This window comes from Drosophila navojoa, chromosome 2, assembly GCF_054131105.1.
Source record: "Drosophila navojoa isolate 15081-1374.11 chromosome 2, UAZ_NAV_1.0, whole genome shotgun sequence".
NCBI classification, from domain to species: Eukaryota; Metazoa; Arthropoda; class Insecta; order Diptera; family Drosophilidae; genus Drosophila; species Drosophila navojoa.
The window spans coordinates 16,584,047-16,607,204 of NC_142890.1; the positions used below are offsets into that span (position 1 = coordinate 16,584,047).

Genomic DNA, 23,158 nt, shown 5'->3' on the forward strand with positions numbered 1-23,158 from the left:
ACAGAAAAATACCACATGCATGATGCCACGGTCACCTTAATAGATGCCATTCACACAACAACGGCAACAGCTTGGATTTTTGCCTTTAATATATTTTTAACATTTTTTTGGCGTCGTCTAGAAGAAATTGGATAATTTGTGCATTCCTTGAGGTAGTACAATTTTAAATGATGCCAACAACAACGACTGCAACAACACAGAAGTGGATAGTATGCCGAGTGTGCTTGCAGCAACCAAAAGAAGCGATGGGCAGCATTTTCAATGACGACGCATCGAAAGATTTGACGAACATGATACTAGAATGCGGCGGCGTACCCGTAAGATTGAATTAAAAACAAAACATTAGACAAATAATTGAAATGAGTGGAATTTTGAAAATGATTTGTACTGCTTTCAGATAAAGAAATTCGATCACTATCCGGACAAGATATGCGAAAAATGTTTAAAGAATTTACACATTGCATACAAGTTTCGTCGAGTTTGCCAGCGCTCATACAAACATCTAAGGCAATTCATAGCCCCTGTTGTAGTGGAACAGTCGGTCGAAGAAGATGATAATGGGCTCAGTGCTAGCCATGAGCCCTCGGGTATAGAGTTGAATGAGGGACAGGTGCTGGCAGGCAATGAAGAGACCAACGATGAACACGTGGAGGTCAAGGAAAGGCTGGTTCATGTAAAAAGCGAACAGGTGGAGGAGGATGGCATTATAGAGGAGCTGTATGATGTATATGAGGCATACGACGGTGATTTAGTCACCGAACAACCGGCCTACGAGGAAGGTAATGCTGAAGAAGGTGATGAGGATATTGGCACACAGTCTATATCTGGTCTGTCGGCCGATATAGAGTATCTTGAGCAGCTGGATCAGGATCAGGATCAGTTAACAGAAAGCGCACACGAGGATGAAATAGAGGTTCAAAATTCGTCTGACGAGGAATTTCTGCCAGTAAAATCGCGTACGATGTCGACACGCTCCGGTATCAAACGACGTGCAAACCAGCGAAAAGCCGCCACAAGCAAAACGGCTTTAGGGAATATAAAACGTGAGAAATGTAGCGTGACCACAACCAACATCATATTGAATCCCGACGAGAGCATAACCTTTGGGGAAACAATTGTGCGCAAGACAGCAGGCATTAAGACCAAAGGGGGACACAAGATTCTCGTGGGCGATAAGAAGGAATTTAAATACATATGCGATATTTGTGGAAATATGTATCCATCGCAGAGTCGCCTCACCGAGCACATCAAGGTGCATTCTGGCGTTAAGCCACACGAATGCGAGTGAGTATTACGAAAACTGCCTTTCAGTTTGATACATCAATTGAGATATAAATTTCCTTTTAGAATCTGCGGTCATTGCTTTGCACAGGCTCAGCAGCTAGCACGACACATGAACACGCACACAGGCAATCGGCCCTACAAGTGCACCTATTGCCCGGCCGCCTTTGCGGATCTCTCTACACGTAACAAGCATCATCGGTAAGTATTGTTTTACGCAAACACACACCTATACATATATGAAAATATATACATTTCAATTTGATTAGCATACACACAAACGAGCGTCCATATGAGTGTGATGTGTGCCACAAGACATTCACTTACACGAATACGCTGAAATTCCATAAGATGATTCACACGGGCGAAAAGCCGCATGTGTAAGTTGAATCATTCACATACCACACATTTATTCTAATGTATTTTGTGTTCCTTGACAGCTGCGAGATTTGTGGCAAAGGCTTTCCCCAGGCTTATAAATTGCGCAATCATAGAATAACGCACGACCGAAGGGGTGGCGGCGTCAATGCCAATGTGGATGAACTGTATCCCATATATACGGGGGCCAAGACTGGCTTGGAGCTGTAAACGCTAACTAACACATATTAATCATATAGATATATGTATATAGGTATGTGTATAAAATTATAACAAATTGTTATATATAAATGCATATATATATATATGAATTACAATACGTAATTGATTATACAACTTTAAACTGTAACAAGTACTTGGAAATAATTTACGAACGCTGCTTAATTGTGAAGATTGCGTCTAGCCTAAGATTTAGTCTAATTATGCGGAAATAAATTAAGTATTGCTGCACAGATTGTCTTCGCATCGGTCTCATCAGGGTAGAGCTGTAGCACAGCATGCACCTGATGTTGCGGGAATAGGCTGTTCAAGTGATAGCGTAGCATATTGCGCTGCTCCTCACGTTTTGTGTGGTGCAACTCTTCGTTGATGCGTGAATCGGAGGCTGACAAATGGGCTAGATTGTGGGCAGGAATGGATAGCTTGGTGGCCTGATGTTGATCCGTCAGCGGCTCGGACGGTGTACGAGTCAGATACTGATGTTGATAATTGCCATTGATATTATTATTGCCTAACTGTTGTTGCTGATGTGGCGCGCTGTATGTGGGAACTAGCAATCGAAAGGAAGGGGACGGCGCCTGCCTTTGCAGCTTCTTGTGGCGGTTCTGAAGCTGCGCCGGCTCTACGTCGCAGCTATTACTGCCCAGCTCCAGCTGGTTGAAAGAATGACAGAGCTGTTGCTGCTGCTGCTGCTGTGAGATTTTGTCAACTGTATTCGATTTGGTGCGGGCCAGCGCCGCCATCTTTGCAGTATTGCTGCTACTGCCACTGGTAGACAGTAGCTGCTGTCCACCGTTGCTGTGTAGTGGAGCACTGTGCGAGACCTGGAGCGGCAGACGCTGAACCTGCGTCGTATGACGAAATTTGCACTTCTGTCCGTATGTACATTTCTTACCGTATGGACACAATTGTTGCTGTGCGTCCGCTATTTTCTGCTGACTCGGTGAGCGCAAGAACATATCCAAACTAGGCCCGGACCGACCCAGTGGATCATCGGGCGGCATAAAGATGTCGTCCACAAAAGAGTACATCAATAACCGTTCCTGGATAACACGCCGGAACTCGTTGCTCTCCAGCAACAGATCTCGATAGTTATCGTTTGATACCACAATACCGTCTGTTTCTACTGCCAGCTTGAGTATGAAACGATCATCGTAGCAGGAAACACGTTTGCCATCCAAATGCCGCGATGGTGTAAACACCAACACTCTTTCCTGTTCCAGCTCATAGAGCAGCTCCTGATCAGTTATATTGTTGTTGGCCAGCTCCTTGCGCCAGTTAGGCACAAATGCTGTGATATGACGATGGCCACGCTGCCTGAACCAGTCCACACAGATGCGTATGCCACGACAGCTGAAGATGGTGTGATTACCATGTGACAGGGCCACATTGCTACCATCGATGACAATATGCCGTAGCGATCCACTACTGCTACTGCTGCTGCTGCTCACGGGGGGTGACACATGACTGTTGTTATTGCTGTTGCTGCTGCTGTTGGTGACTATTGGACGCGGCGCATCTGCTGTTAGTTTAATAAGTTCTGCCAGCAGCTCGTTTTGTTTAGCCTCTGAACCAAGACGCGTTAACGCCGTGTGTATCGACTGCTCGCTATAGCCTAATTTTTGTGCAAATTCCAGATTCTTACGTTCCGCGTTGCTCAAGTCATCGTCGTCGCTGCTTTCCTGTTGCTGCTGCTGCGACGTCTTTGGCTTTCTCGCATACTTGTTGGCGCTTTGTTGTTGTTGTTGCTGCTGCTGCTGCTGTTGTTGTTGTTGGTGTTGGTACTGGTGTTTTTGTTGCTCAGGCACTTCACAATCCATTTTAATGCGCATTTAGTTGTCAAGCCTCTATTAACCACTGCACCTGCGTATGTTGTTTGCTTGTTGAGTGCCTTCTTAGTTTTTTAAACAATTTTTGGCGACTTTTGCAACAAGTTCCGTCTTTTTACATTTTGTTGTTGTTGCCAAACAGATATGCTGTTAACATAACAGCGGCACAACATTAACATACTCTTTACTGTTAGTTTCAGGGAAATATGAGTTCCAATAATCGTTAATCAGTCTTCAATTAAATAAACAACTTCTTAAACTAAGCTTACCGTATTAATTATAAGATGCTTACCAGTTTACATATAAATCAAATGAGACAAAAACTGATATCCAGATCTAGCAGCACTTATTGGTTTCATTCTGCACTCTAATTGAATGTTATAAATAATCGATATCAAGACTACACATATTAATTCGTTGTTCAACACATCTGCGCGCCACTTTCAAGTTCAAGTTGTTTATTGCTATGAATAAAAGTCGCAGAAACATTAACCATGCATAAACAGATCTTTATTGTGTTGTACATTATAATATCGCATATATAAATTAAATTTAACAAATTCGCTACAATTCATATATATATATAAGTATATATAACATTTAGGAGTAGTTGTTTTTAACATTTATAGATCTCACTTTTCAAAATAAAGTACACGTTTTTCTCAGTGTTTGTTGTATGGTTTGGTCCCTCTTTTCATGAAAAAAGAGTGCGCTGCATTCTAATTAAACTACTCGTACAGTAAATATATATATATATATATTAGTAATGGTCACATTAATTCGGGTATATAGTATGTATGTAGGTATATAGATTTTTGTTCAATAGATTAAATGCATAGAAAACACACGTATTTCAACGACAGTAAAGTAATTCGGTAATTTTAATACTTTTATATTTTGGTGGCAATTAGTGTGACAGCAGCACTAAAAAAGCTATCAAATTGGACGCAAAGTTTACTACTTGTGTCTAAGAACGTCTATAGAGCTGCAAAACCATGTGCGTCTGTGTGTGTATATATATGTGCAAGTATGGGTCTATTCGTGTGTGACTAGGTGATTGTGCGTGGTGCATTTCAAATTGCACAAGTCATTCGTTTTGGACGCAGCTTTACTAAAATTTCATTCGGATAAGATTATTATGAATGCATTCCCCTGACACGACATTTCCTGACACGCTATATCCTATTATTTCTGCTTTCGCGTGCTCAACCAATCTGTTTCCGCTTCTTATGGCTAACATAAAATTTTTGTTGCTTATGTATTTGTATGTGTGTGTATATGAGCTTTATGCAGGATTTTCTTCTTTAGCGGGTAATTAGTGAAGTTTTTCGCGTTGACTTTTACACCATATTAAAGGGCGTTACAATTTGTCTCATGCTCCACTCATTTAGGTCGCGTTATTTAAGTGCCCCTCTGAGCAAGTTTATGATGCTTAAAAGTCGCATTTCGAAATAGCTGGCTTTTAATGCTCCACTATCAAACTAACAAAGTTGGCGCAGTTACAAGAGTTACAACAAAAGAGCTGTAAGCTTCAATGGTTTTTTGGAGTGAATGAATTTGAATTTTGTCCGACATCGTTGGGCTACTTAAACTAACAATTATTTAAGAGTATATGCATTTAATTCTAATTAGACGAAGGCAAAATTATATTATTTTGATAAAAGACAAACCATAATGTTTGTTGCTGTATACTCTAACGCGTGGTAATTTAAATATCAACAGCTTATCGTTGGCTAAGGATATAAAACAGGAAGAATGGAATTATAAACACAGGGAGTCTCATAATTCAATTTGTCTATGAAATATTTCTATCTCCATTTGCTACGATATCTGACGTTTGAAATTAACCTGCTTATTAGCACACACATGTGGCAAATTTTTGGTATGTCCTAATGGACTACGTCAATGGCTACGAGAAAGAATTGATGTGTTCCCATTAGGTTACGGCAATTTGTTAGGCTCGATATTATTTGGTTAAGCAAACGTTGCCATTAATCAGGTGTTTAATTTTTAAGGGCATGCGACAGGATAACGCCCGTTGCCAGGCGCGTTTGTTTGAGACTTTGTTATGTTTTTTTCCTGGTAACAGCTTCTTCTTTATGTTTCGTGCTCTTAGGCACACAAGCCTGTTTATGGGGCCTAAAAATAAAGATAGATTGCATGCATGCCAGCTAAGCTGATTAACATTTAGTCCCTACATGGAAGCGAGTGTGTTTGTGTGTATGTCTGTGTGTGCGTGTGGGTGGGAAAGTTGGACAGCGTGTAGGTGTTTTGGCGTTAGCTGTTAAAGCCGACATTTATATTCAATAGGTCGGAACCTCAGCTGATGTTCATTGTGGTCAAAAAACAACCTTTTATGTGCACCATTCCCACTAATTTAATTTCAAGTTGATTTGGCCATTGAAGCTATCCGCGTTAGCATCCCATTCTCTCTACTCCTAATTTCGGTTCCCGTTTTATTTTCAGACAATTGTTATGCGACGTTTCTTTTCATTGTTTCCTGGCGCTTTGTTCGTGTGCCTTGCATCCAGTTTCCGTTACTGTTTTTATTATTATAGCCTCGAGCCACCGAAAAAGGGCAAGGAAAAACGAGAAAATAAGAAAACTCACTTCACTCAGTTCATTTTTACTTTTTTTTTGTTTGTTTGTTGGCTTATTCTCTGTCCTTCTATTTGTCTGCCTGTTTGTCTGTCTGTCTGATTTCCTTTGACTGGGTAACTGCTCCCCCGGATTCAATAGTTGAAATTGGCATCTGCATCAGCTACATATATATACATATATCGAGAGCGGGTGTTACCTTCACAAAAATAAAAAATAAATAAAGGGATTGCTGCATTTCCATTTTAGTATTACTTTAAATTAAACCGAATTGCGCTGCGTTTAATTAAAATAAAAAGTAGATACGCTGCACTTCAAACTCTATCGACTGCTCTCGTTTTAAGTTCCACGAACAGGTTGTGTAGTGTAGATATATGTGTATATTGGTAGGTAATCGTATATAAAGCTCAATTAAGTACTTTATAGTATGTATATAGATATAAATATATTTTATATGTGCATATTTAGCAACGAATTAAGTTGCATCGTTAATTCTAATTTCATTTTTACCATGCAGCAAATGGAAACCTGAACTGAAATTTATTTCTTTTGGACCTTAACTTTACAAAACTATTTAGAGAGATAGAGGCAGAACTAGGTATGAATTCTAAAAGAGCTCGGTTTCCATCTCTTGCATGTGCGGATACTTGACCGATTCGAAAATTTGTTAAGATTGAAAATTTTTGCGTTTATAAATATTTATAGTTTGCAAAATTCAATATTTTTATAAAATGAAAATTTAAGAAAATAAATAAACACACACTAATATTTTAAAATAATTTAAAATGTATGAAATCAAAAAATTAATAACAATAATAAAATATATAATAAATATTTTAATCAAAGCTAAGTAAATTAGTAAAAATATGTATAATAAATGTTTCATTTCATATTTTTAACGTAAGCATTTGTATAACACTTTTGTACCACTGTGCACACTTCATACATTTTAGCCAAATTTGAAATCGAAGAAAATCGAATGAATACCCCAAATGCTACACACAGTAGACATGCATACACTAATCTTAACAGTACGTGAGTGTGCGTAAGTGTGTCTATTTGTGTATGTGTGGGTGTGTGTTCTTTAATTCTGCCGGCTGCTCGCCTTCGCCTTCGGCTCTGTCGTACGCGTTTACCAACTTAAGCGTCAACGTCAACATTGTTGCAGTTGCAGCAGTAACAGCAGTCGCAGCGGTTGCTGCCACGGCTGTCCTGTTGACATTTGACCTTGCCATTTACCCCTTTGTGTGTCGTTCCCTCTTGTTTCATTTTCAGCTTTAGTTTTATATGTTTTTGGTTTGTTTTGTGATGTGTGCACCCGTTAGGCGTTGATAAAATATTCACGCTTCTTGTGGCATTTCTCATACGCAATGTAGCACAGGGCAATCGTGATCAGAACGATTATCGTAATGCCCATTATAATGCTGACCAGTATGATTTCGTCGTTGATGCTCTTGTACGAGTGACCTGCATAGATTCAAGATAAGCAAAGAAGATAAAGAGATTAACATTTCGTGATGGCTTTGACAAATTGGTCAACATTTGTTGTTGTTATTGTTGTTGGTGTTTTTATTGTACTCGTTGTTTTTACAAGCTGTGTGTCTGTGTGTTTCGCGGAGCAGGAGAGCTTTAGGGCTTTTATGTCAATAAACATTTCGGCTTGTTAGGTCTCATGCATATTCAACATCAGCTACATCAAACAGAAACCAACAATATGTATATATATATATATATTTATGTATGTATTTGCGCATATCCTGACAAATGCATTCTTATAAATAATGGCCAAGCATAAATGTAGGTACGCATGTTTCAGATAAATAACAGAGATAAATAAAACAAAACAATAAAATATTAAATTAAATTTGGATTCGCAATTTCGCTTTTATTGCAGGAGATGTATCAAAGTTTTATGATTTGTGCATGGATTATTAATGTCTTTATCAACAGCAGAAATGTCAGAAAAAAAAAAATAAAATTAAAAAACCTCATGAAAATGTACATAATTTTATAAATTATTTATGGAATTATTACTCTGTCAACAAATTTACATATTTGATTAAATGAGTTTACCTCTGAATTTATTTGTTGGAAGATATATAATATATGTGTGCACAGATTCCACATATTATATATCTTGGTATTTGTATGTAATAAAAAATAAGGTAAAATGTTTTATTGTTATTTTTTTAACAAAAAATGATTTGTTTTCGGTTTTTATATACTTGAGACAATTAAATCGAATAAATTAAATTTTATAAGATAAAAAAAAAAATAAAATAAATAAAAAACATAAAAAGAGGCGCAATTATCTTTTAAATTTAATTTTATAACTTTCCAGGTTTTATAACGTTTCTCAAACTGAATTTATTTTCAATTCAAATATTCAAGCAAAAGTTTTGACAACTTTTGATGGAATTCGCTTAGCTTATATTCAATGTTATTAGCTGAATAAACATCATGCAATATAAACATATATGCGTCGATATTTTCTATGGCATCGTCTATTTGGCAAATGGCGGCCTTTTTTGTGCGCTCCATTTAACCAAGATGTTTGCTCTCTGCGTAATTTAACACATAATCGATGAAGCTTGAACCGCCATCGTCTCGTATCCCTCTCTACCCACTTGCAACAGAATATTGGGGCAAATTAAAATCTTGATTGTTGTTGGCCAAGCAACCGTTGCGTCGCGTTGGATCTGTTAATTAGGTGCCTTAAATTACTTCAGTTAGTTGAACTCAAGCCGGCTTTTAACGATCTGATGACTATATGGCCTAATAAATTAAAGTCAAGTGGCATGGCTAATGGGCCAGTGTCCTTTAACCAAGTCCAAGGCATTTTTCTTACAGCCCCTAGATGTAGGCAATGCTTTATCTCTCTCTGGTATGCCGCTCTTCTGCTAGATTATGAATTAATTATATTGTATATGAATTCAAAGAAACAAGAGGGTAGACTGTTGCAAACTAGAGCCATAGATATAGGTAGAGCTATAGCTAAAAATATATAGCATAAATGAATGCATAATGAACGTCTGGAAAAGTCTTGTCTAAATTACAATTCAGAAATTGCGTAAAGTTTGACTTAAAATGTTTCTTTCAAAGGCAAGTCAACTGAAACATAATTAAAACAAATATGAATTTTAAATTAAGATGAATGTGCTCAGATGAAACGTATTTCAGGAGCACATATTTATATATATGTACATATATATAACGAAATCGACAGGTCTGTTCACACTTGGTTTAGCTTATAGTTTATTGAAGCTAATTTATGGTGTGGTAAAAAAAAAAAACAACAACAACAACCAAAAGTATTCCAAAAATTTTACCCAACCGACATGCAAATGCCTACCAACAAGGATATGTCGAAAAATTCCCAGAACGTCCAGCGAAAAAAAGAAAAACTTTTAGCTGTCAAATTGTAAAATTGTGAAATAGACAAGATAAAAAGAAATGAAAATACCGAGTGCCGTAAGCAAACCTTGAAAAAAGAACAAAATTGACAACTAAATGAGAACTGGCATACAAATACCCCAAGCGAGCAAAGCATAAATTATTGAGATTGGCGAGTGAACGGGAAAAGTGAGGAGTGAGACTAAGGCAACGAGTCGGCTCCAAATTCTGGCTCATTCCATTGGGGTACGTGGCACACATTTTCGTATTAAGTTTCACTTATTGTTTGCTGCCAATAAAGTTATTTGTATTAATATTATTGTTATTATTATTGTTATTATTATTATTATTATGAATGCTTCTGATATTTATTTCTTGGTGGGAGCGAACAGATGAAACAGAAGCTGTCTCTGGGGGGACTTTATGGCCAGCATTAAAGAATTTGCAGAAACACTCTGCGTGATTTGTTCTGATTGAAGCTTTATGCCAACAAGCAGACACACATAAAAATGTATGTATACAGATCCACATGCTGTGCAGATGGAGACTCAACCTGGATTACATTGCTGCCACTTCAACATTCCATAGCACAACCACAGCCCCACAAATATCTCGACTTTCGCTTTAATGTCTGTTTTGAGCTTTAATTTCAATTTACCTTTTGTTCATTTCGAGTTGGGAGTGTGAAAGGAAATTGTCAATTATTTAACATCAAAGCGGCGCTGCAAGTGACATCAGCTCGCGGGGTACCAATCGTTGGCCCTAATTAGCATATGGGATGGAATATCATTATGTGGGTCAGCTTGCTGATTCGACCAGCTATCAGAGCCATCTCGGTTTGTTGCCTTCGTTGCCTGAACTTAAAGTTGGCTTTGTCGATAGCTTCAAACCAACTATGTTTTTGTTATTCTTTTCATCAAATATTAGTGAAATCAATTTCGGAAAGAAAATATTGAAAATAGCAAAACAAAATTGTAATGGCTGAGTATGTATTAGCGTACAATGAAAAGTTTGCAATTATTTGAAATGCATTTGCTTCACACACAGCGAAAATAAAATCTCAGCCAGTCAGAGTGTTAAATCATGTTGCAGATTCCATTGGAGGGGCAAGGTGACCGTTATAGTGCCCTTGGTCACGCTGCCCATCCTTGTTATTGGCTATATTAAAAACGCTCCAGTAAGTAGATCCCATTGTGGTCAACCACAAGACTTTCACTTTCATCAAACATTATTGTGAAGGAGTTCAGGTGCTTGTATCTGGTAGTGAATATGGCACTCTTCTGGGTGACTGAATGTATGCCTCTGTATTTGACATCATTGCTTCCGATAGTATTTTTGCCAATATTCGGCATATTGGTGAGTGCTAGCCAATTTGCTAAACCCCAAACGGAAACGATATAATTGTTCTTCCTAGGATTCAAATGCTGTATGCCGACTGTTTTTTACTGACACTTTAATCATGTTTCTGGGCGGCCTCTTTGTAGCGCTGGCCGTTGAATATAGCAATCTCCATCAACGCATTGCGCTGGGCACTATCCTCGTGGTCGGCTGCAGTCCTCGGCGGTAAGAATTGTTATTGATTCAGAACGGGAAGTTGTATAGATATTCCTTTCATTCCTCTTAAGCAGCTTACACTTTGGTCTTAGCATGGTCACATGTTTCATATCATTTTGGATATCCAACTCTGCTGCTACGGCCATGATGTGTCCCATTGTGAAGGCTATTCTCATGGAAATGGATGCTGTAAGTCACAAATCACGTAATCCCATAGCCATCTTATCCCCATAGTCGAATTTCATGTTTGATATAGCAAAACTCATTTCAAGTGTATATGACACAAGAGGAGGAGAGGATGGAAGAGGGCGAGTGAGTAATCTACATATATAGATTCATATGAGTAGCACAGCATTGCTTACATTGTAATTCTCTTGATTAGTCCGCCGCATCTTTCAAAGGTATCGATGGCATTCTATTTCGGTGTCGCATATTCTGCCACCATTGGAGGCACTGGCACGCTCATTGGCACCGGCACAAATCTTACCTATAAGGGTCTATATGAAACGTAGGCAATATTGCATAATTGATTCGGCTCCGGTTTCTTAAGCGAATCATTTTTCCACAGTCGTTTTCCCAATATCAAGGAGAAAGTGGACTTTCCGAAATTCATGATGTACGCAATGCCGTTTGTCTCAATCGTAAATGTATTACTTGTGTTTTTAACGCTGCAAGTAACGCACATGGGTCTGTGGCGACCGAAGAGTGATGTGGCTAAGCAAGTGAAACGTGGCTCAATAAGTAAGTCTGCCACTAAGTTGGTGCTCCAGGAACGTTACTCTGCATTGGGTCGCTGGACTTGCCATGAAATACAAGTAGGCATCATCTTCGTAATGATGATTCTGCTGCTCTTCTTTCAAAGGCCAGGCTTCATGAAAGGCTGGGCGGATGTGCTGAACACTAAGTAAGTTTACAATGCCGAATGCTTTCAGTGTGGCCATGCAGACAGTCTTTGCAAAAGATTTAAAGTTGGTATTTTCATCCACATTTAACAATCAACTAATTTATCCTATCTAGACATATAGGTGGCGCATCACCGGTGCTTATAACAGTTATTGTGCTGTTCGCCCTGCCCACACAGTACACTTTCTTCAGGTACTGCTGTAAAGGACGTAAGTTGACGTAGGCTTCAAAATCTCGAATCGACTATCGGAACTAATTTATTTACTAACAACAGCTCCTTTCACTGGACGCAGCATGGACGCCTGCATATCCTGGATCTTCCTTCACAATAATACGCCTTGGGGCCTGTGTTTTTTGCTTGGTAGAATCTAACTCTTTCATATTTATGTGAAGTATTATTAGTGTGCTTTTGATTTAGGGGGCGGCTTTGCGCTTGCCGAGGGCAGTAAGGTCAGCGGAATGGCCAAAATGCTGGGCGACTCCTTGGCCTTCATCACTGTAATGCCAAATTCTTTAATTATAGCTTTTATTGTCGTGGTTAGCCTCTTCTGCACGTGCTTCAGTGCGAATGTGGCCATTTGCAACATACTCATTCCCATATTCAGCGAAATGGTAAGTACAGCTATTCCAAGTCACTTGGACATTGACTTCCAGTTGCTGCATCAATTGTCATTCCTTCAGGCCGTCACGGTCAAGGTTCATCCGTTGACGCTAACCTTACCAGCCGCTCTGGCCATCAGCATGTCCTATCATCTGCCGGTTAGCACACCCCCAAATGCCATCATTTGTGGCTATGCCTACATTAAGACCAAATATTTGGTAAGCATGCATGAGATTGATTTCTCTTAGCCGAGCTAATTATGAACTATTTGTTTCTTCAGGCAGTTGCTGGCATACTGCCAACCCTATGGGCATTCATTATAATCCTCCTCAATAGCATATCCTGGGCTCATATCATCTATCCGACCATTAAAAAATTTCCGGCCAAAGAATTCTTAGAGAAGTAATGATAATTTATCCCATGACAGATAATCCAAATCAACGAAGTTTTCTTCACTCAATGGTTCGAAAATGTAGATATTTTAAATTGCTCTGTGTTAGATGGTAGCTATTGTAGTCATGTAAGCATTGTGGGCGATTCATATAGATATGTATATGTACATCACACTTAATATTTTCTATTATTATTTCTTTAAACATATAATTTATATAAATAAATTCGCACCTTATCTATAAGAAATATGAAAATATTTACTTGAAGTGCTATCCAAGCTAATGTGGGTTTAATAGTATACAAAAATAAATACATTAAATTTAAGCGAATTTAACTAAATATTTCCATTTATCCACTTGAACTTATTAAAAATTCAGCCAGCTTAGCCAAAAGCTGTTTGAATAATTTTACTCTTTATGGCGCTTTGTGAAATATTCATAAAAAAGAAAAATGCGTGTTGATAAATTTTTAAGAATTTAATTCGTTTGAAATCCACTTGACGAGCAAGCAATCGAATTCAATTGGTAAATAAATAAAATGAACACTCAAGGCAATTTGTTGACTAAACAATGGCAATAATAATGAAGTATATATAGAGCATAAACCATTAGCACGCCACTTCCCATAAAATTGATATTTATTTTCAATTATATAGACAAATCCCGAAACTTGTTTTATGTCCATTTTATGCTGTTTGCCAACACTGCGGGCATGAAGCTCGCTTTAACAAGGTCGTTCTACCCTCAGCACACACACACTTACACCTACACCCAGACACTGCTGTGACAGGTGGTCTTTGTAGGTGGATTTTCGGCACATTCTAACAGTATAATATACATACATACATATTTATTGCATTTAGCTGGATCACAATACATAATTCACGCACAATTTGTGGCAATCAAAAACTATGATAAAGTTTTATATAAGAGCACAAAAGCAGCAGCCAAGCTCCGGCATCACACACACACACACATACACTGTCTTACGTACGTAAGTGTTGCCAGCGGGCGGCCCGGAGGCGTTCGTAGGGCATAAACCTACTTAAGATGGCGAGTGGACGTGGTTGGGCGTCGCTAGGACCTGAGAAAACAAAACTTTATGCAAACACAGCAAAAAGTCGTATGCTGGCATGGCTTCTATACGTTCATTCATAGACAATGCCTATGTAATATTTGATCCCTGGGGTTTGCGTGCTCTCCATGCAAGGCTCGGTCTAGTCGGCAATCGAATTTGTATTTGAGAGCAAAAGTAAATGATATTCAGTGCACAAGGTAGCATAAAATGTACATAAACCCCAAACTCACACTAAATATACATATATATATATACATATATATGTGTATTCCGTACACACACTTGTTTACAAGAATACGAAAGGCAACAAAATACAAATGTAATAAAAACACGTCTGTGGAGGTGGCCAAAAATAAAAATAAAATGTAATAAAAAAAATATAAAAAAAAGGAACGAGAAGTACACAAAAGCTCGCTATCGTACAGTGATTACTGTGTAGGATGCCACGCGGCGGCAGTTCATCAGCTACAACAACAACAAGAGGAGCAACAGCAGAAACAACCGGCGGGATGAGAACTTAGACGTCAAGTCGACGCCGCTGGCTGATCCACCAAAGCCGCCAAATGTTGTTCTTGATGTCCCCAATGAATAGGACAATAGCCCCATGCGTAAGCCTCCACTCAAACGCTTTACGCGGCAATACTATGGAATTCAACGTGGAGAGCCCCAAAGAGCAAGGAGCGTAAATAACATATAAATCAAAGAAATAATGTGAGAATGCCAGATTATTCTGATTATAATTGATGCTGAGGGCCTTTGACATCAAAAACTTACTTAGAAACATAGAACAAAGACAAAGAAACATAAAAAATAAACATAAACTATAAAAGCAATTTGTGTTTAGTTAAGATAAGGTTTTTGCTTATAGAAAATAACATAATGGGAATAATGGCACTCAATATAAAATATGTATATATATAGTAGTAAAATAAAATGAAAAATGTTTGATATATACACATATAGCTAAAAGCAAGTTTATTAATGTAAACAATATTTTATGTATATATGTACTATTTTCATTAATATGTATTGTAATAAATATAAACATTTCGAGATAGTTTGCACCACTGTGCCATTTGGACAGTGGCAAGTTAATGAAGTTGTCAAAGTCTCTGTGCGATTGCCTGTAAATATGTATATATGTACATGCATGCATATGTATATCTGTCAAGCTGAGTGGGCGTGTACGTGTGTGCTCGTGTCCGTGTGTGCGTAGGCTACTTACTACTGTAGTAATTGTTGTCTGAATATCCGTATTTGCCGGCTGTCCTGCCGCCGCCCGCCATCTTGATGCGTTGCTTTGTTCCGTTTGATGTGTGCTTATAATGCAACTTCCGGTCAAACTGGCTGTGACCCAAGCAGAAGACCTTGAATTGGTTAAGCTTGTGATCCGCTTATGTTGATGTTTATGAGCTGTCAAGTAGAAAAGCAAACCACATTGCAATTTATATCATGTAACAGGCGCATACAAAGCGGCTTGAGTGTGTCTAACTGTTAGTGTATACGTTTGTATGTGTGTGTAAGTGGCTGTTTGTAATTGGCTGTGTGTGAGTTCAATTACAGCACATCAAATCATAAAATACACGAGGCATAAGGAAATTTGCAAAAGTCACGTTACGTATACGCCGCGTGAGTCGCGTCAGCAGCGTTTTAATTATGAAAGCCGCGCACTTACTTACTCTCACTCACACTCACCCAAACCAATTCACACACACATAGTGGCCCACTGCTGACGACCTTGTTGTGTAATTATGCATATAATTGTGCATGTACCTATTTAATATTAACAAAATTGCTCGCACTTTCGGCGGGCAGCAGCAACAACAGCCGCAGCAGGTGCCAAGACCTGCGGAGGCAGCATCAGGAAAACGAAGATGGAAGCTGGAGCACACGCTCACCAACAAATAAATTGCGTTCAATTTGTGTAATTAGTGGAAGTAGCTTTGGCTCCTGCTAAATGTGCGGCTTTACCTCAAGTCCTTGGTCGATTGGGCCCAGCGTACGAAGCAATTTACGAATTGCATTTTGGCCGAGTTTTGTGAGCTGCATATGGTATATGTTGTACATTTTGCTCTGCTCCATTTGAGCTCGCATTGTTTGCTCGCCCCGAGCCGTGGCAAGTTTAATGAGTACGAGCCATGCCATGCCATGCCATGCCATGCATGTGTAATAGAACCACATTCCGATTGCATGCTGCCTACGTGGCTGCCAGACTTGCCACAAGCTTCTGCCTCACCTGGGACTGACAATTTGCTAAAACCACTATCTATATACTCAAGAATTACCTTTACAAATACCCTTCGACTTATCAGCCTAGCTCCAATTTGTGGCGTATGCTGTGAACAGTGCTGTGGGCTAATTTCTTGGTAAATTAAATTTACTGCCTATTTATGGATGGGAATGCCAAAACGAGAAGTTTGTTTAGAAAGTCATCTTGAAATTGGAAGAGATATGCCTGCTAATTATTACAACTATAAGTAATGTATTATATAATATAATTAGTTTTTTCATTCAATGCAATGATCAAATATATTTCAAATATGCAGCACAAATGCTATTTAATAAAAACTTTTACAAAATAAGCTCCTTACAGAGTATATATATAACCTTAGCTGCTATTCCCCCACTCGACGTTTTTGATGCATTTTCATTTTCAATTTCAGCTTTAAACAAATAGCATTTCGGTTTCATATGACTATTATAAATATTTTTTTTTACGATTGTCTAATTGACTAGTTAGTATTGCTTCAATATTCTTAGAGCTTGTGCTATTTATACTCCAAGGCCAATCAATTGCTGAGCCTAGCCAGGCAAGCCTTAATAAAGTGTAATCTGTTAATTCTCTTATTAATTTGAAAGTTTGCTTACTTTCGTTATTAATCATGAACAAAAGTTTTGCCATAAGCATTAATTGCTCCTGCTTAAAACGATTAATTATCGCTTGGCCGTGTGCTCAGCCATGCCTCCACACAAAATGCAAAAAGTTTAGCTTAAACACAAATATAGTCAGCTAGGCGAGCACTCTACCCAAAAAGAGGAAAATGCAGCTTTAATTTATAAAATTTGCACGTTCCCAAAGAAAGTCAATTACAGACACAACAAGGCAAATCTTACAGTTCAACTTTGATCTACATCCACGCATACTCATCCACATATATACATATATATACATTTGTACATATGTGCGATATACACACATTCTGATAAAAGTTCATCCTTTGAGCTATGTGTAGGGCACTTGACAGCTGGCTTGGCATTTTTCAAATACCAATAAAATAAAAGCAATAAAAATTTCTTTTCGATTGCCTTGGCGAATATTTTATTTATTGTTTTTAACTACCTGGCAAAAGTTTCTAGACTAACACAAATATTGGTTGTTAGAGTTTGCAAAATGAAAAAAGACAGGCATTAATTTGTAAAACAAAATGAACATTGATAGTTCTATGTAAAGTGCTCTGACCCGGAAACAAAGTGTTTAGCTAGAATTGCGATCGAGTTGCCAACTCGGAATTTACACACAGTTTTCAGTAAAAACTCAACTTCTAGTTAGGTTAGGTTTCAGTCAAAACACTTAGTCGCAACAACAAAACTGAACCGAGTATGCCATCATAAACCAAATTTAACAAATTTTGTGTATTTAATGCAATTTAGGAACCAAGAACAAGATTTTCCGACCTTCGAGCAGATGTTAGGATAAGACAAGGGACGATGGGCAGCTGTGCAGTAAATTTAATAAAATATATCCCAGTGACTAACAAAAAGGATTTTTTAAACTTAAAAAGGGTCTTTGTTGATAGACAGGATAGGCTAGGCGTTAATTCAATAAAAAAAAGTGATAAACGTAATTTAATCAAGTAACTCGTTGAAAATTATAAGCTACATTAAATAGCTGTTTGAATGAACTTTCTATAAAAAATAATATAAAGAAATAAATAAAAATAAATCGTTATAAAATATTGCATGCTCCCACTATCAATAAAAGTTAAAAACATGTGCAACCCTTGACTAAAAACTCTCTCAACTAAAAACAAAGTTTCAAACTGCTGTTATGAAATATTGTCCAAATCATTTTCAATAGTTTGATCACAATTTAGAGTGGACCAAAAGTTGTTTATATTAACGAAAAGTTTTGATAACATATTGATGCAGCAGCGATTCGGGTAACTTACCCGAGCTTAAATATCTGGGCAAGGAGTAGTTAAAGTTTACCGAATATGCAAAACACGACTTCAAAGGCCGTTGAAAATATGAGCCAGAACTTTTAGCATATGCTATGAACGAAAACACCAGATGTGGGAATATGGACAGCTGTGACGGAGTGGGAACCACGATTGTGGCCGTGCGCCACGATGATGATGATGATGCCCATCAGCGTGTGTGCAATCTACGCCACTTATATTGGCAAGGAGTGGCGTCCCCGAGGCCAGTTAAGCAGAGGCATGGTCGACTGCGCGCCGTGCGAAACGCGCTCGGTTTTGTTTTTCGGCTCCTACCTGGTTGCGGTTAAGGTGTGCGTGCTTCAAGCCAAGTACCAGCATGTGTTCAACAACAGCTAACAGCACTCCAATCGGACACGAGAACACGCTGTTTATGAGTGGCTGCCTGTGTGTGGGTAGAAGATAGAGGAGCTGCTTTGTATCAGTGTCCAGTGGCTGTTCTTCCACTCAGATACTTCATATAACGCCCGAATAATGCACAAAAACACCAAGGAGAGGAGAAAAGCAAAACAGCACTAAATTTGTCGCCTCTATTTCTGCTTTGATTGTCTGCCAGGAGTGTGTGTACATATGCGTGTGTGTGTGTGTGTGTGGCCATAACCATATCCCATCCACTAGAAGCTCTTCCGTACCGCCACAACCATTTGGTTGGGTATGGCATTTGCGCACGAGTGGCCCATTGTCTAAATTATTTCTATGGCGCAAAGTTTTCCATTTGCCGTCGAATTTGCGTGCTTGGCCCGGAACTCGGTGCTCGGAGCTTGGCGCCCGGTTACGGTAAAAAAAAAGCAAAGAAAAATAAAAAATTAAAAAGCAAATGTTAGGCTAACAATGCATCAATTTAAAGACGCACGTTTTACTCCTCGAATTTCGTCAGACGTCGTGATTCCTTGCGATTGCCCCTAATTGTAAGTCAAGTCACTCGCGCATACGCCTGCAGCATAGCTCATACATACACACACGCACGCAACATACATATATATGTATACAGAGATGAATACAAATAATAGCAGGCTTATACGATCTGTAATGTCATTAAGAGTTAATAGTCTCTGCGTTTATAAATCGATTGAAATATTGTAATAATAAATTATTTCAAAATGTTTGTTTGTCTCAATCAAAAGCATATTCAGCACATTAAATAAATCAATGCAAAGCATATCTTACAGACAGTAAAGAATTAAAAGGACATCTTATGTATTTAATTGACAAAATAAACATATAGCTAGTATTTGTATAGCGGACAAATAAATTTTCAATGAATAATATGTACATTTACCAATTATGTATACGATTCAAGCTCGCCAATAAAAGCCTTTTATAAAAATCCATTATTTGAATGCATTTTTGTGAAGATCTTCTGTTTATACAGCATACTTTCGGGAGCATAGCTTCAGTGAAATAGCTTTAAAAGTCTAATGTAATGTAACAGACATTAACTTGGGTAGAGAATTGAAATCGTGATAAGAGTACATTTTCGAGTGAATTATAAATTAAAATTATCATAAAAGTATATTACAAATTGCAAATTTTGATTTATTTCATTGCAGGCTTACGAATAATAATTCGACTCGTAAGCCAAATGAACGACGTTATGCTTTTATATTGGACCTTGCATAAATATCTATTAACGGGAGCTTTCATAAGCCAGTTCCGAATGCGTATATAGTTCGTAGGCCATTAATCATTGTAACATATATATATATATATATGCATATATGTGCGATGGGCATAATAAATCTTTCAGTTGTCAGGCTAAATATTTAAACATAATTAATGTGAGTTAGCGAAATGCCCAGAGAGCGCACCTTCAACCTTGGCCCCAAAACTGTGCCCAATTGAGTTGAGGCCGAACGCTGCTGTGATAAGCACTTTTAACACTTTACTGCGTCTATTAAACGCCCATATTTTAATGCATGCTAATCCCTTGTATACATTAAGGATTTTCGAACTGCCCGTTAGGATTAAAGTGCGATTTTCGTGCTCATGCCAGAAATAATTATAAGTCCCGAAGAGCTTTGAGCACACTTTCGCTTACTTACTCTAATGTCCCGCACTAAAATAACTATAAACTCTAGTTCTATAAGAGCAACGATTTATGCCTGAAATTTTATACAGGCAAAGCAGCGTATGCTTAAGAAATATACATATAGAGGAAATGCACATTGCCGTAAAATTTATATGGAAAAATAAAAGCCAAGGAAAAATAAAATCAAGTTTCAGCTAAATCAAGGTCGAATATATTCAAATCAAATTATGATAATTTATCTAAATCAAATACATTAACAACCGGTAAACAATTTCATTTTCAGTCCTCCCCTATTTTTTACGGTAAATCATAAAAAAGAGCGAAAGATTTCATTGAAACGTAATGGCTTATTCATAATATGCAAATGGTTCGTCGTAAAAGTAACGTTTAATGCTTTAAGCAGCTCCCCCTTTTCGCTTTTACCAAAATATGTTAAATGCTACGGGCGAAATTTGCTGTGGCCAATGTGTTAAAATGCGCATAAAAGAAGTTTCACTTTATGCATCAAATTGGACAAAAGACATAATAAAAAAAAAAAAAAAGGAGACTCAGCGTTATTTAGTTCGGTGACTGAAGCCTTAAACTGAACCAGAAAGCCCTGAAGTGAATTTGGAGAGAGATTGATGTGCGTGTAATGAACAAGTGAAAATTGATGGCGTTGATAGACTGTTTGTTGGGAAAATACCCTGTACACAATACAAACAAAACAGGATTGAACACTGGGCAATTTATAGTATATCAAGACATCATCACGAATACGCGCTGATTATATAAAACGAACAATGTTTCATACTTGAATACTGAACACAAAACTCTCGAAATATCTTTGTCTCTCTCCCTCGCTCTGTCACTGAGTAAAATTTGATTTGGTTTTCCACGTAATTCAGTCTAATATCATGCAAGCTTCCAATACACGAATGCAAATATATATTTATGCAACATAATGTAACATAATTTTCTAGGAATTATTATATTCCCTGGTATATACATAAGTATTGCTGCGCGTGACACTTTTGGCATTAAAATTTTCGCTCTCGACGTTCACTAAAAAATTATCACAATACGCTTTACACCTTTTGTCACGCAGTAAAAGCCCCTTTAATGAGATAAAAGATAAAAGCGATAAAATAAGTAAAAGGCACTTTGAATTCGGTGATGCGTTTAGCACGGAAGCCCGACATTTATGTGGCCTGGCAGCTGGCAGTTACTCTTGTGGCAGCTGGCAGGCCTTAGGTGACTCCGTAATTGATTTATATGGTCCATCCATATGGAGGTGGTCAGCTGGTAGCAGTTAACTGATCCCGAGTTCACGCTAGCACTTACCCGGTGACGCTATTTGGCTTAAATCGTGCAGAGCTTTTGTTGTCTGGCGGCCGTAAAATGCCTAATTTAAGCAGCAATTGAATTTAATTGCCAGCAGTTGATCAATATGCCCGCAAATAGCACGCAACTCGAATTCTGGACGGTCCTTTGTGCTGGCTGCCGCCTTTGTTTGATTCGGGGCTAAGGCAATGGCCAGGATAAACAGTTAAAGCAGGCGACACAAAAGCGCGCGAAATCACACAGTCAAATATACACGCACACACTAATAGAGTAATACGCACTCACACACACTCACACACAAGTAAGCCACACGCAGCGAGAGGGAGATACGGGCCGCAAGGACCTCGGTCGTAGCACTTTAATGTGTGGCGCCAAATGAAGCGGCTTCCACGTCCACGTCGTCTGGCTCGTTGTCAGGATCTGTTCAATGCGCGACCGTCGCAGCGGCGTCTGTGCCATCTAACGGTATTTGTTGTACTGATTGCCCAGCACTGGCTGCCAGATGAATGGACCAAAAAATTGCTAAAGAACTTCACAGTTGTCGGTGCAAGATGCGAAAAGTTTGCGCGCGCCCCATGGACGAAAGCATCACGCACATACACATACACACACACACACACACACGCCCACCACTCACGCTCACGCAGCGCTTGGAGGAGCTTTTACTACGCGACGAGCTTTTAGGGGATGCTATTCTTACCCCAACCAAGCATAAGCTTATTCAAAAAGTCAAATTGCTATATCCAGTTGAATTTACTATGAAATATGAATATAGACGTTTTAGTTATGTTGTTATTCTTGTATCTAAAAATATATTATATTATATGATTTTTTCATAATTTTTAGGCATACTAAAAACAGAAAAAAAAACGATATTTACTTGTAATGTTTTAATAACGTAAATATATTTTATATTGCCTTTTATTTTAGGTAGGAAATATTTTTAAATAAATAAATATATATAATATACATATTTAAAAATTAAAAACATAAAACATATTCAATTTATAAAAAAAAAATAATAATTTCTATATGTATGTCTGAATGATATTCACTTAATAAATATTTTTCACATTAAATCTTAAAGGCCTCAATAAAAAATTATGTATTAAAGAATTACCTTGTCTGACTCACTCCTAATGAGGCGTGGGCTTTTGGAGTTTTCATTTTTATTTCATTTGTTTTTTCTTTTTGATGCTCTGTTACCTAGCAATAATATAGCTTATATTATTATTTTATGATTCCCTATTTTAAATTGACAATAAATATGTCAAAGTCACATTGCGCACACTTATTTACTTACGGAGAGGAATTTCTATTGCTTCTTACATTGTTCTAGATTATTTCTTAGTACACAATCTGA

At 37.9% G+C, this 23,158-nt stretch overlaps 4 protein-coding genes across 6 annotated transcripts; 2 read left to right on the forward strand and 2 right to left on the reverse strand.

The window, feature by feature from the left end:
• The first annotated feature begins 29 nt into the window (after nt 1-29).
• Nucleotides 30-2,109, forward strand: idc (zinc finger protein idc). Its single transcript, XM_018113203.3, has 5 exons — nt 30-317; nt 398-1,284; nt 1,348-1,482; nt 1,551-1,661; nt 1,722-2,109. The coding sequence occupies exons 1-5, from the start codon at nt 168-170 to the stop codon at nt 1,867-1,869; spliced, it is 1,431 nt and encodes a 476-aa protein (XP_017968692.1). The 5' UTR covers nt 30-167; the 3' UTR covers nt 1,870-2,109.
• On the reverse strand, nt 1,902-3,899 carry Regnase-1 (zinc finger CCCH-type containing protein regnase 1). The gene has a single exon (XM_018113202.3). It carries the CDS (start codon nt 3,708-3,710, stop codon nt 2,076-2,078), a length of 1,635 nt encoding a protein of 544 aa, XP_017968691.1. The 5' UTR covers nt 3,711-3,899; the 3' UTR covers nt 1,902-2,075.
• Nucleotides 3,900-4,195: 296 nt separating this feature from the next.
• On the reverse strand, nt 4,196-22,287 carry LOC108649152 (uncharacterized). 3 transcript variants are annotated; one of them, XM_030384423.2, is made up of 3 exons: nt 22,091-22,287; nt 15,452-15,639; nt 4,196-7,772 (listed from the first exon to the last, which is right to left on the reverse strand). In XM_030384423.2, exons 2-3 carry the CDS (start codon nt 15,510-15,512, stop codon nt 7,627-7,629), a joined length of 207 nt encoding a protein of 68 aa, XP_030240283.1. In that variant the 5' UTR covers nt 15,513-15,639; nt 22,091-22,287; the 3' UTR covers nt 4,196-7,626. The 3 variants fall into 3 exon arrangements, with proteins under 3 accessions (XP_030240283.1, XP_017953654.1, XP_017953653.1); XM_018098165.2 differs by having other exon boundaries at nt 22,085-22,287; XM_018098164.2 differs by having other exon boundaries at nt 21,796-22,286.
• LOC108649151 (protein I'm not dead yet 2) lies at nt 10,569-13,331 on the forward strand. The gene is made up of 13 exons (XM_018098163.3): nt 10,569-10,683; nt 10,746-10,875; nt 10,938-11,054; nt 11,113-11,261; nt 11,327-11,441; nt 11,509-11,564; nt 11,635-11,760; nt 11,821-12,156; nt 12,270-12,364; nt 12,430-12,516; nt 12,574-12,767; nt 12,837-12,974; nt 13,037-13,331. Exons 1-13 carry the CDS (start codon nt 10,676-10,678, stop codon nt 13,160-13,162), a joined length of 1,677 nt encoding a protein of 558 aa, XP_017953652.1. The 5' UTR covers nt 10,569-10,675; the 3' UTR covers nt 13,163-13,331.
• Nucleotides 22,288-23,158: the final 871 nt, after the last annotated feature.

Bases quoted from the DNA above. Each gene is read 5' to 3' on its own strand.
- idc (XM_018113203.3), top strand. From the start codon at position 168: ATGATGCCAACAACAACGACTGCAACAACACAGAAGTGGATAGTATGC. The intron at 318-397 runs GTAAGATTGAAT...TACTGCTTTCAG, and splicing joins TAGAATGCGGCGGCGTACCC to ATAAAGAAATTCGATCACTA. The intron at 1,285-1,347 runs GTGAGTATTACG...ATTTCCTTTTAG, and splicing joins GTTAAGCCACACGAATGCGA to AATCTGCGGTCATTGCTTTG.
- Regnase-1 (XM_018113202.3), bottom strand. From the start codon at position 3,710: ATGCGCATTAAAATGGATTGTGAAGTGCCTGAGCAACAAAAACACCAG.
- LOC108649151 (XM_018098163.3), top strand. The intron at 10,876-10,937 runs GTAAGTAGATCC...ATTATTGTGAAG, and splicing joins GCTATATTAAAAACGCTCCA to GAGTTCAGGTGCTTGTATCT. The intron at 11,442-11,508 runs GTAAGTCACAAA...TGTTTGATATAG, and splicing joins TTCTCATGGAAATGGATGCT to CAAAACTCATTTCAAGTGTA.
- LOC108649152 (XM_030384423.2), bottom strand. From the start codon at position 15,512: ATGGCGGGCGGCGGCAGGACAGCCGGCAAATACGGATATTCAGACAAC. The intron at 7,773-15,451 runs GTAAGTAGCCTA...GAATCTATGCAG, and splicing joins AGACAACAATTACTACAGTA to GTCACTCGTACAAGAGCATC.